Source organism: Vombatus ursinus, unplaced genomic scaffold (assembly GCF_900497805.2).
Source record: "Vombatus ursinus unplaced genomic scaffold, bare-nosed wombat genome assembly UNPS02001287.1, whole genome shotgun sequence".
NCBI lineage: Eukaryota > Metazoa > Chordata > Mammalia > Diprotodontia > Vombatidae > Vombatus > Vombatus ursinus.
This window is the reverse complement of record NW_020941065.1, coordinates 9834520-9846577: the sequence shown is the minus strand read 5'-3', so window position 1 is coordinate 9846577 and position 12058 is coordinate 9834520. Positions and strand designations below refer to the sequence as shown.

The following is a 12058-nucleotide window of genomic DNA, read 5'->3' as shown; positions in this document are numbered from 1 at the left end:
AAAGAAAGAAAGAAAGAAAGAAAGAAAGAAAGAAAGAAAGAAAGAAAGAAAAGAAAGAAAGAAGAAATAACTCCCCCCCAAAAAAGGTCTGTTCTGAGATGCCAGGGCATCCTGGTCTCCATCTCTCCGTGTCTCTCCAAACCTCTCCTCTAATTCTCATCTACTTCTGTCCTCTGAGGTCACCCATGCCTCCCCTCCTTCCTATACTGGCTGTGTTGACTCTGCAGTTGCCAGGGAAGGCTAGATGATAAGAAAGGGACAAAGTCCATTTCTGTGCTCCAGGTCAGGCAAACACCTTTATCTCATCTCCACCCCAAGGCCAGCTGTCCTCAGTCCCAGTCCCTGCCTGGGACCAAGAAGCCTTTTGTATTCTACAGTCCCTCCTTTCTTCCCCCTCTGTCCTTTCCTATGGGTCTGCCAGAACTCAGGCTCTTAGCTTAGGGGCTTTGGAATCCTTTGTGCTTTGGACATGCCATTCTGGGGTCTCAGGTCAAAGAGCTGGCTTTTTTTCCTATCCCACAATCCTACCTGGCTCAGAATGAAAAGGGATTTGTAAATGTAAAGGGCATTACCATCTGGGAGAGAGGCAGGTGTCACCCTTCCTTCCTTGTGTTACTGCCACAACTTCACCTTGAGATCCTCCTACAATGGACTCTTTGTGGAATGGGCTACACCCTCTTCTAGCACAACACACCCTTGGTTTGACTTTCCTCTAAATCAGAGGTGTCAAACTCATGGCCCCCAGGTGCAAGCTGCCTGCACAACTCCAGAGGGAAGCCTGTAGCAGATTACAATGTAATTGGAGAATGTTCAACAAAATTAATTAAATGCAATGCAACATAGATAATGTTAGTTTGCGGTTTTCTAAGTCAATATGGGACCAAAAAGATCACTTCAATGAGTCTGACAACCACCCACTCCCCAAAAAGTGTTTTTTTCCTAGGTTAAACAAAGCTCCTTGTTGACTCTCCTCTATCCATATGACTCTCTTTTTCTCTATCGTAGCACTGGAGTTGAAGGCCCTTACTAGTTGTGTGAGTCTAGGGCAAGTTCCTTAACCTCTCAGTCCCAATTTCCTTATCTATAAATTGGGGTAGGGGTAATAATTGCACTTACTTCATAGACTTGTCAAATGAGATTGTCTATATAAAGTGTTTTGAAAACCTTAAAGGTTTATATACATGTTAACTGTTATGGTTGTTGTTACCTGCACCCTGTTGTTATGAACACCCTTATTTTATAGGTGAATATCTCTCATGTTCACTCCCTCTCCCTTCTGACACTGCTCCTCATCCCCCTCATACCTTGATTACTGCAATAACTTGCTGGTAGTTCTGCCTCAAGCAAGTCCCTCCCCACTCCAGTCCATCCTCCACTCCCTTGCCAAAGTCAGACCTGACTATATCACCTCTCTAGTCAATAAACTCCATTGGCTACCTCTCACCTCTATGATGAAACACAAAATCCTGCCTGGCTTTTAGAGCCCTTCCCCACCTGGCTCCTTCCTACCTACCTTTTTGGTCTTCTTACGCCATACATACCTCCACCTATCTAGTGACACTGGCCTCCTAACTGATCTCCCAACTGCAAGCTTTTCACTGACTGTCCACCATACTTGGAACTCTTCCCTCTTCCTCTCTACTTCCTGGCTCCCCTGGCCTCATTCAAATCTCAACTAAAATCCCACCTTCTGCAAGAAGTCTTTCCCAGTCCTCCTTAATCTTAATGCCTTCTCTCTGAGGCCATTCCCAATTTATTCTGTCCAGGTTTGTTTGTACACAGTTGTTTGCACATTTTCTCTCCCAACAGACCATGAGCACCTTGGGAGTAAAGCCTGGATTTTTGCCTTTCTTTGAATCCTGAGTGCTAGGCACTTAATAAATGCTTCTTGACTGACTGAAGAAGAAACCAAATCCCAGAGGAATTGAGTTATTTGGCCAAGGTCACATTGGTAGTAATAGCTCGGATCTCTGTTCAGATCTCCTCACAGTGTTCTTTCTACTCCACCATGGTATCTCTTTAGATCCCTGGTCTGCCGAGACCAGAGCACAGTGGGGGAGGAATTTATACTGATCAGTGACCAAATATAGACATCATTAAGATTCCACTTGCAAACCAGCTTGAATTATTTGATTGTGAGGTTGGAAACCAGAATATTTGACATACATGTGGTACACTGGTAAGAACTCCAGACATAGCCCCAAATACATGTAGAGGAAAAATCACTAGACAAAGGAAACAGAAGACCTGGGGTTTAATCTCAGCAATGCTACTAACTTCCTGTATGACCACAGGCAAGTCACCCAACCTTCTTGTGGCTCAGTTTCCTCAATTGTAAAATAAATAGGTTAGGTCTTCCTTAGTTCAGCATCAGCCTTTGTGAGTCCTCATCAGCCAGGAATCAGCCCTGTACTCCAGCAGCCATGTCAAAGGGACCTTCAGTTGGCATTGATCTTGGCACCATTTATTCTTGTGTGAGTCTTCCAAGATGGGAAAATAGAGATCATTATTAATGACCATCCCCAAGCTGTGCTGCTTTACCAGAACAAAATGTTTAATTGGTGACGCTACAAAGAATTAAGTTTTAAGGAGCCCCACCAACACAGTTTTTTATTCTAGGTATTTTTGGTTACATATCTGCTGATGTGGTTGTACCATCAGAGAGGAGGCACCAGCATCCCAAGATGGTGAATGATTCAGGAAGGTCTATGGTCCAGTTGAGTACATAAGAAAGATCAACAGCTTCTATCCAGAAGAAATGTCTTCTATAATCATGACCAAAAATGGAAAACAATTACTAGTGTTTATCTTATGAAAACTGTTACAAACACTGTGCTCATGGTAACGATCTACTTCAATCACTCCCAATTCCAGGCCACCAAAGATGCTGGAACCATCTGGTCTCAATGTGCTCAGTCATCAGTGAGCCAATGGCTGCTGCTGTTGCTTATAGTTTGGACAAGAAAGCTGGTGCCAAGAGATGTGTGTTGATCTTTGACCCTGGAGGTGACTTCTCCATCATTAAAGATGGCATCTTTGAAGTCAAGTCCACAGGTGAGGGCACCTATTTGGATGAGCAGGACATTGACAACTACATGGTCAACCATTTCATTGCTGGATACAAGGGAAAACATAAAACATCAATAATGACAAGAGGGCTGTCCAACACTTCCAGACAACTTGTGCATAGGGTAAAGTACACTCTCTGTTCCAGCATCCAGACCAGTATTAAAATTGACTCCTTTTATCATGGTATTAACTTCCGTAATTCTATCACTCATCCCCTCTTTAAAGAGCTGAATGGCAAACTATTCCATGGCACACTGGATACCACAGAAAAGGCACTATGGGATATAGACAAGTCACAGATCTATGATATCATCTTAGTGAGTGGTTCTACTCACATCCCCAAGATCCAGTAATTCCCAAAGGACTTCTTCAAGGGCAAGCCTGATGAGGCTGTTATTTGTGGTGCAACTTTCCAGGCCACCATCTTGTCTGGGAATAAATCTGAGAAGTTCAGGACTTTCTCTGTTGGTGTCACTCCTTTTTCCCTTGGTTTCAAAACTCTTGGCAGAATCATGACTATTCTCATCAAATCAATACCATCATCCAAGCAGACACAGACCTTCACCACTTATTCAGACCTGTAGCATGGAGTGCTTACTTAGATTTATGAAAGTGAGAAAGCTATAACAAAGGCTAACAACCTCCTTGGCAAGTTTGAGCTCATAGGAATTCCCCCTCCGCCCCAGGGTGCTCCTTGGACTGAAATGACTTTGACATCGAGACAAATGGCAACCTCACTGTATCTGCGGGATAGAAGAGCAGAGACAAGAAGGTAAGGTCCCCATCCCCAAGGACAAAGGACCCCTGAACAAAGAAGACAGAGAGCTCCTTGAGGTCAGGGACTGTATCCTGAGTGCTTAGCCCAATGCCTAGCACAGAGTAAGCATATCATAAATGCCTGTTTCCTGACTAACATTGAGTGCACAGTCCAGGAAGCTGAAAAACACAAGGTTGAAGATGAGCAGCAGAGAGACATGGTGTCTTCAAGAACTCACTTCTACCAAAATAATTCAACACAAAGACTACAGTGGAGAATGAGAAACTCCAAAGTGAAATGGATGATGAAAACAAGAAGAAGGGCATTGACAAAGGCTGGCTATGAACCAGAGAGCTGAGGAGGAACAATCTCAGCACCGACAGAAAGAACCAAAGAAGGTCCACCATCCCATTACTATCAAGCTGCAGCAGTGCTTGAAAATCATGTCTAACATGTGGTGTAAACTCAGCTTCTTCTGAGTGTGCACAGGAGACAAGTGAACAATATGGCACTTTTTCAAGACTGTAACCAACACAATTCTTGTCTTTGAGAATAAAAATCTGCTTAAAATTGGTAGCGTAAGAAAAACAGATTGTTGCTAGGTGATTTATTCAGTCCTAACATACCCTGCTCTAAGGCCCCTCCCACCTCTGACATCCCCTGTTCTAAGGCCCCTCCCACCTCTGACATCCCCTGTTCTAAGGCCCCTCCCAGCTCTGTCATTCCTTGTTCTAAGGCCTCTCCCATCTCTGACATTTTGTAAGTTAACAAATTCTATGAAATGGAGTCATAATGAATATTGAGAAGTACCCAAGAATTAGAAACAAAGTTCCCATGGATTGTAAAATAATCACTAAACAAATGGCGGTACATAGACCTTCACATCCAGCCACATACCAGGCCACCTAATCATCTCCTGCCAGCATATGTGACCCTCTTCTCTCCCCTTGCTACCCCTCTAAAACAAAACTCTCTTCCTTGATCACTCCTCCCCATGTGTGTTGTCTTCCCATACTAGAATGTAAACAGTTTGAGGATAAACGTTATCTCTTTTTGAATCGTTGTATGCACAAAGCTTACCATAGTGCCTGGCACATAGGAAACTCTCAATACATGCTTTTTCATTTATTCATTCATGTAATATTACTGTGCTGTAAGAAATGACAAATATGAACAATTCCAAAGAGCATGTAAAGTTGTATGTGAATTTATGTAAATTTAAGTAAGCAGAACCAAGGAAAACAAAATACACAATAAATAAACAGTAAATGGAAAGGATTCCCCCCACCAAAAAAAAAAATTATACCCTCAGTGCTGTGTAATTACAACAATGACAAAGTTTGGCCCTAGAGAAGAGTTCTGAAAATGTACCTCCTTCACCTCTTTGCAGAAGGGGACAGACAATCAATGTGGAATTTGTCATATAATATTGGATACAGTCAAGGGTGTGCTGGTAAATGTTTAACATCCTGCTGCAGACACACTTTTAAATTTAACCTGCAATATTAACATTTTTTCCATCACTTTATTAAAGCTAGACAATCAAGAAAACCACAAATCAAGCCCTGATTTATAGAATTTCACTGGTTTCCACGGTGTCAATGGTCACACTGAAAATTTAACAACAGGCTCTCTGAACCGGTTCAAGCTAGCCCCAGAATATACCCAGATAAAACTGACTGTATTGTTTGATTTTACTGACTTCCTTTAATCTTTCTTTTTTATTCTTTTTACAAAGGTTGACTTGTTGGGCAGGGAAAGATATATTACAAAATAAAAGTTATATAAAAACAAAATATAGTAATTAAACAAGTTCCTAAAAAGAATATTGAGTTGCCAAGAAGGGGAGATGTCACTAAAAAAAGGTGATGGCTAGCCTGAGATGCATCGAAAAGGAATGATGGGGGCTTGCTGCCTGGCACCAACTCCAGCCTGCTACCACTTACTGATTACAAGCTTCAGACCATAACTGAGAATGAACTAGAAGGCTACCATTACCATCCTGTCACCTCTCACTCCAATCACAATATGGGTCCCACAAACACCCACTGCCCAAAGCAAAGAGCCTCACACCTCCTGTTATCCAATGAAGGGAAAGGGGAGGCCAGGCCAGGGCAGCCCTCATGGCCCAGCAGGCTCCAGAGTCTGACTCTTAGCTTTGGACTCCAAGTGTGGTTTGGTAGCAAGAGTTACTGGCTCCTACTGGCTCCTACTGGCTCCTCGGTCTAAGGAGCTGGGTTCAAATCTCACCTCCAGCCTTTACCAGCTATGGGACCTGGGGCAAGTCATTTCACTTCCTTGGGCTGTGGTTTCCACATCGGGGAAATAAAAAGTTGAACTACATGACTTCCATGTCCATGCCTATGTTTCCACTGGTGGTCTCCCACACCTGAAATGCACTCCATCCTCACCACTGTCTTGGGGAAGCCCTTGCTTCACATGAAGCCTTCTCATCTGCCAGTGCTTTCCCTACCCCAGAATTACCTTATAGCTATTTGGTCTACCCATATGGGCACACCTTGTCTCCCCAGTAGAACATGACCTGCCTGAGGGCAGGGATGATTTCACTTTTGTATCTATCACCCTAATACTTGATACAGTGCCTAGCCCATAGCTGGTGCTTAAAACAATCTATATAAAGCACAAGCACTTTGCAAACCTTGAAACACTATGTAAATGTTAATGATTATTATCACTAAAAAATGATTAATAATTGACTGATTCCAGCTCTAGGCCTCCTTTTCTCTGATTCCTATTAGGGAAGAGAGGATCTTAAGAGAGACTAGAGAAGGAATCCCAAGGAACAACTCTCCAGAACAAGAGATTTTAGATGTAGGTCTCAGTTTAGCTGCTCTGGAGTCCCCATGCTGACCCCCTCCCTACCTCAGTCTGCCCAGCCAGTTGAGATCCTGCCTCTTGGGGTACACAGGTATGTGCCGGATTTAGAACTGCTTAGAGGAGGGGCACGAGAAACACTAAGAAACTTGGCTCCTCATTGGGTCACATCCTAAATCAGCCTTGAGCAGCAAGGCAGGAAAAACAAAGTTCAAATCCTGTCTCAGACATTTCCTAGCTAAGTGACCCTGGGAAAGTCACTTAGTTTCTATCAGCCTCGGTTTCCTCATTTGTAAAATGGGCGGGGGGGGGGGGAATAGCACCTAGGGTGGTTGTAAGGATCAAATGAGGTAAAGGGAAGGAGGGAATAAACATTTTTATAGCACTTACTATGTGGCAGGTGCTGTACTAAGCTCTTTTTACAAAGAGTATCTCATTTCATCCTCAACAACCCTACAAGGTAGGTATTATAATTACCCCATTTTACAGTTGAGAAAACTGAGGCAAACAGGTTTGCACTCTATCCACAGAGCCACTGGCTGACTCAATATTTGTAAAGAATTTTATTTTTTTTAAAAGTAATACACAAATGCTAACTGTAGATAAGACCTATAATGTTAGAGCTGAGGGAGACCAAAGAAACCCACCTCCCTCCTTTTATCATTTGTCCTTTTATCATTTGTCCTTTGTTCTCCAAGAGGACCGTGATTTCAGGAAGGTGATGGCTTGACTTTCAAGTGAATTGGATTTGAGTAAAGGGGGGGCAGTCAGTGCAAGGTCACCCGCTTCACTTTCTCCTCCAGAGCCATATGGGTCCAGTGACAAGATATAGATCACGACAACTGACCCTCCCTCCTTTTACAGATAAGGAATCTGAGATCCCACTGAGGTCACTTGTTTAAAGTCAGACAATGAATTAGCATTAGCAGTGGGACAAGAGCCCAGCTCTAATGCTACCTAGAGATCTTGTATCCCCGGTGCCTAGCACAGCACCTGGTATACAGTAGGAGCTTAATAAATGACTGATAATTCATTGATTTGAGTAGAAGGTGGATGAACTGTTGTTGGAAGGTTGCAGAGTGGATTCTCGGTTCAAACTTAGCCAAGTTGACGTGATCTCATTCACCCATAAGCCTTTATTAAGTACCTACTGAAATGTGCCAGGCTCACCATAATGATGAAATCCCGTGTGCCAGGCACTAGAGATACAAAAACCTCACAGCCTCTACCCTCAAGGAGCTTACACTCTAATATAACCACTGCTATTGTGTCTTCAAAAAACAGATGATGGTCTAAACTACCCACTTCCTAACAGGTAATAAATTCAAGTGGAATAACATGCATTTATTAAATGAGCCCAGTACAATGGGAGAATTCATTTTGCTTGACTGTGAGGATTTGTTACAAGGGCTTTGTTTTTCTTTTATATTGAGGGGAAGAGGGAAAAGTATAAGTGCTCATTAATTTAAAAAGAAAAGAAAAGCCACCACTATCATGATAAAGAATGACTATCATGATAAAGTCTATGGTATTTTTAGACATGAAAAAATGAATCCTTGTCCTCAAAACAGTTGAGACCCCCTGGACCAGGTGATCTCCGAGGTGTCTTCCAAGTCTAAGATTCTCTAATTCCAGTCGAGGACTCCTAGAAAGGGAAGGCCTGGCTCCCTACCATAGCAGCCAGCCCCAGGGAGCTCTATTGCCTGGACTCTGCCCTGAACTGCCCCCTTGACTTTGGCATCCTCCCCAACAGATTCCAGATGATCTTCCCAATAGGGAGGTCCACCCTGAACTAATGAGTTGGACCACACTCCAGTCAAGAATGGTGACATGGCCCCAAGGAGCCCAGACAATCCCTATCCATGGGGCCTGGGTCTTCCCTGGATCATCTTGGCCTTGCATCCTCCTGGCTCCGGCCCTTGGCCTCTGCCCTCCACCTAAGGCTGCTCTTCCTTCTTCTCCCCCCCAACCTTCCCCTTCCCTCAGGTTGGAGGCCCCCCTTTTTTAAAAGGGCGTTTTTCACCTCCCTTTTGTTACCTCAACAATAAGTAACCCAGGTAGTTAGTTATAAACTCCAGCAGGAACAAGAGTCTGGTTGATAATTTATAGCAACATCTCAAATTTAAATGGAAAGCAAATAACAACCTGTTAGCATTAAAGAAAGCCCAATCCCCGAGCCTGGCTGGTGCACTTGGGCCTCAACGGGTCTCCTCAGCTCCTTCTTCTCCTCTCTCTGGGCCTTGCTCTTCACCTCCTCTCTCTTTCCTACTTTTGGCCTTCTTCCCCCTTCCCCTTCTTGCCTCGTTCTCCTTTCCCTTTATCTCCAACACCTGCCTACATCTGCCCTCTTCCCTTCTCCCCCTCCTTCTCCCTCTCAGGCCTCAGGTCCCTTGCTCCATTCCAGGATGGCCCAGTAGTTGGACTTCAACTCCTGATGTTCTCAGATGTCTTCCCTCCCCATGGGGCCCTTCACTGAAACCCCCCACCAGGCTGCTGACTGGCGGAGGCCCCACCCAGGCAGGTAAGAATGGCCCCTGGTAGGGGGGGAGGGATGGTGCCTTCTCTGGGGCCTTGAGATCCACCCCAGGCTCCACAGCAGGGTTGGCCTAGCCTCAAATCAGGAGCTCCACTCCCCACTCTTCCCCCCTCCCTTTCCACCCTCTCCCTAGGCCTGGATGTTGTGCCTTGGCCTCTGCCCCTCCCCCCCCCCTCACAGTAGAATCTACCCTTTGCCCCACAGCCTCCCTGCCAAGACCTGGGGCCCCTTACAGGTATCGAGAGTCATATCTAGAAGACAGTTGAGAGATCATCTAGTCCAACCTTTGTATTTTATGGGGGTTGGAAACCAATAGGCCTCTCTCAGGAGGCCCTGAGAGGAGGAAAAATTTGCCCAAAGTCCCATAGAAAATGAATGGTGGGGCTGAAACTAGAAGTCAGGTCTCCAGGTGTCGAGCCCTATGCTCTTCCCTCCAGGCCAAGTTATCTTCTTGTTCCCCACCCCAAGCATCCCTCAGAGGCCCAGAAATTCTTTCTCGTAGACTCTCAAAGTCTGACCTTTGGGCACTTAGGGAAAAGATCTGCCTGCCAGACACCTACCTCTATATGTATACATGTATGTGTATATATAAAGATATATATGTGTGTGTGTGTGTGCAGAGAGAGATAAAGTGACCACACACACAGGCCAAATATCTCTGGAATTAACCCTGATTCCCTCCCTACCTGCCTTCCATTCAAGAACACTGTAGATGGAGGGTCCTTTGTATAGCACTCCCTCTCTAGCTATAAGCCTCTTCCTCCATCTCCACATACCCCTCCTCCAGATTCAGGACCTTGGACAGAAGGGAGGGTCTTTGCTCAGGCCAACATTTCAATCACCAATTCCTGTTGGAACCAGTTTAGAGAGAACATCTAAAAGCCTCAGCTGGGAGAAGCTCAATTCCTCTGGGCCCTGAACCCTGTGCTCCTCAAACAGAAAAAAAGCTGGAGCCCTAGGGGAAGATTTCTGTAGCCCCCAGCAGCCCCTTCTACCTATACCCACCCCCTCTTTCCTTCTCTCTGGGAAACCTGCCCAAGGCCTTTGGAGCCAGGTGGCTGGCCATGTCTTCCCTAGGACACAGTCATCAGAAGTTAATGATCACATGGCTTATCAGGAACTTTTCAGTTTATAAATTTATAAAAAACAAAGGAGAAATAATAAAGCCCCTAGATAATTAGTAACCAGGCAAACCTGGCTGAGGAGGGGGGAGCAGCTCAGCCCCAGGTCCCACACAGTCCCAGAGATGGGGAGCCAGAGAGATGGGATCAAACTGATGAAGGAAGGGGTGGCAGGGAAGAGGAGGAAAAGCATGTCGGCCATTGGTTGGGGGGGTAGGGGAACTATAAAGGAACATGAAGCGGGAAAGAGGAATCAGTCTTGATCCTAGGAATCCATCTGCCTCAAGGTAAGAATGAACTACTCAGATCTTTCCCTGACTGGTGGGGTATTTGACCCCCTTTCCAAACCTGCCCAATTCCTAAAGCTCAGAAGAGTCTCCCAAACCCCAACCAACAACACTATCCCCTTCCTCCTCCCAGGCTTTCCTTTCTAGACCTGAGGTTCACTCAGCTTATGACTATGGGGATTCAGGTTAGGGGATGCCCCCAAGGAATTTTTTTAGATTTCATGATAAAATGATTCCAGTGCCTGGAAATACCCCCCCCCCTCTCTCTCTCACACACACACACACACACACACACACACACACATTTTCCCAGTTCAGTTATCCCAGGGAAGACTCAAGATTTCCCAGATCCACTTGCCCCTTCCCCCTCTAAACTTCGAGGCAAGCTCTGGTTCTAAGCTCCCACCTTCCAGTTCCCTACAAAGTCCCATCATCAAGCCGACGAAGACCACGTATAGCCATTCTAAGCCAGAGCAGATTCTGTCCCACTTCTGGGGAGAGAGTAGGCAGTGAACAGGGACAACGCTAAGGCAGAGAAAGTAGAGTTTGAGGAAGGTGACTCCAGAACCATGCCACAGGGGGGAAAGGTGCCTTACTGTAAGAGTGTCTCCACTACAGCTTTCTGGTGGGCTGCCTCCTCTGGGCTCAGGTTCTCCAGCTCCTTCAGGATGGGGGGCGTGAAGTCCTCCCCTTCATCGTCCGTCTCATCCTCAGAGCCCCGTGGCTCCCCCAACCCATTGGGGAGCTCAGCCAGCTCACTGCCACAGGGATCCCTCTTGTCCAGAGAGGTCTCTCCCGTCAGATCATAGGGTCCTGTCTCACCCAAGGCCCGGATCAGGGTTTCCTTGGTCAGTCCTGATTCCAACAGGGCAGCCAAGAGCTCTGTCTGTAACTGGCTTAGCTGAGAGACCATGGCTCCAGGTTGGTGGCCAACGGGCCACGCTACCTCCACCCACCCAGATCACTAGGCTTCCTCAAAACATGGCCAGCCAGCCCGTCCTCCGGAGAGCAGACAAGCCTCCCTTCCTCCCTTCCAATTCCCCCCAAAACCACACTTACCAAGCCCTATGGCCCCCCCACCCACACCCCTGTCCTAGCCTGTCGGTGATTCAGGGCCCCTTGGCTCTCTGTTTACATTGGAGCTAGGGAAATTCTCCAAGGTTCATATTTATCCCTGTGCTTAGCAAGGTACTGAACTTTGGACTTCAGCCCTACAGCAGTGCGCAAAGTGCACCAAGCTAGGAGAGGGGAACAAGGGATGCGGCAGGATGGGAGTGGGTGGATGAGGTGGGAGGGTGAGGGTGGGAGGATAGAAAGCTGGGAGTTGAGGCGGAAGAGGGGGAAGGTTGGACTAGGGGCTGTTAGAAGATCCAGGGCACTGGTCGGAACAGAGGCAATGTAAGTGTCCAGAGACTTGGTTCTGGATTCAGAGCACCTAAATTCAAATCCAAAG

At 46.0% G+C, this 12058-nt stretch overlaps 1 protein-coding gene across 2 annotated transcripts in view; it reads right to left on the bottom strand.

The window, feature by feature from the left end:
• The window catches only part of HNF1A (HNF1 homeobox A), a 29896-nt gene extending 18223 nt beyond the window's left edge, over nucleotides 1-11673 (bottom strand). For both annotated transcript variants that reach the window (XM_027862870.1, XM_027862882.1), the window contains exon 1: nucleotides 11202-11673. In XM_027862870.1, coding sequence (XP_027718671.1) covers nucleotides 11202-11518 — 317 coding nt within the window. In that variant the 5' untranslated portion in view covers nucleotides 11519-11673. The remainder of the gene's footprint in view (nucleotides 1-11201) is intronic.
• Between the last annotated feature and the right edge of the window lie 385 nt (nucleotides 11674-12058).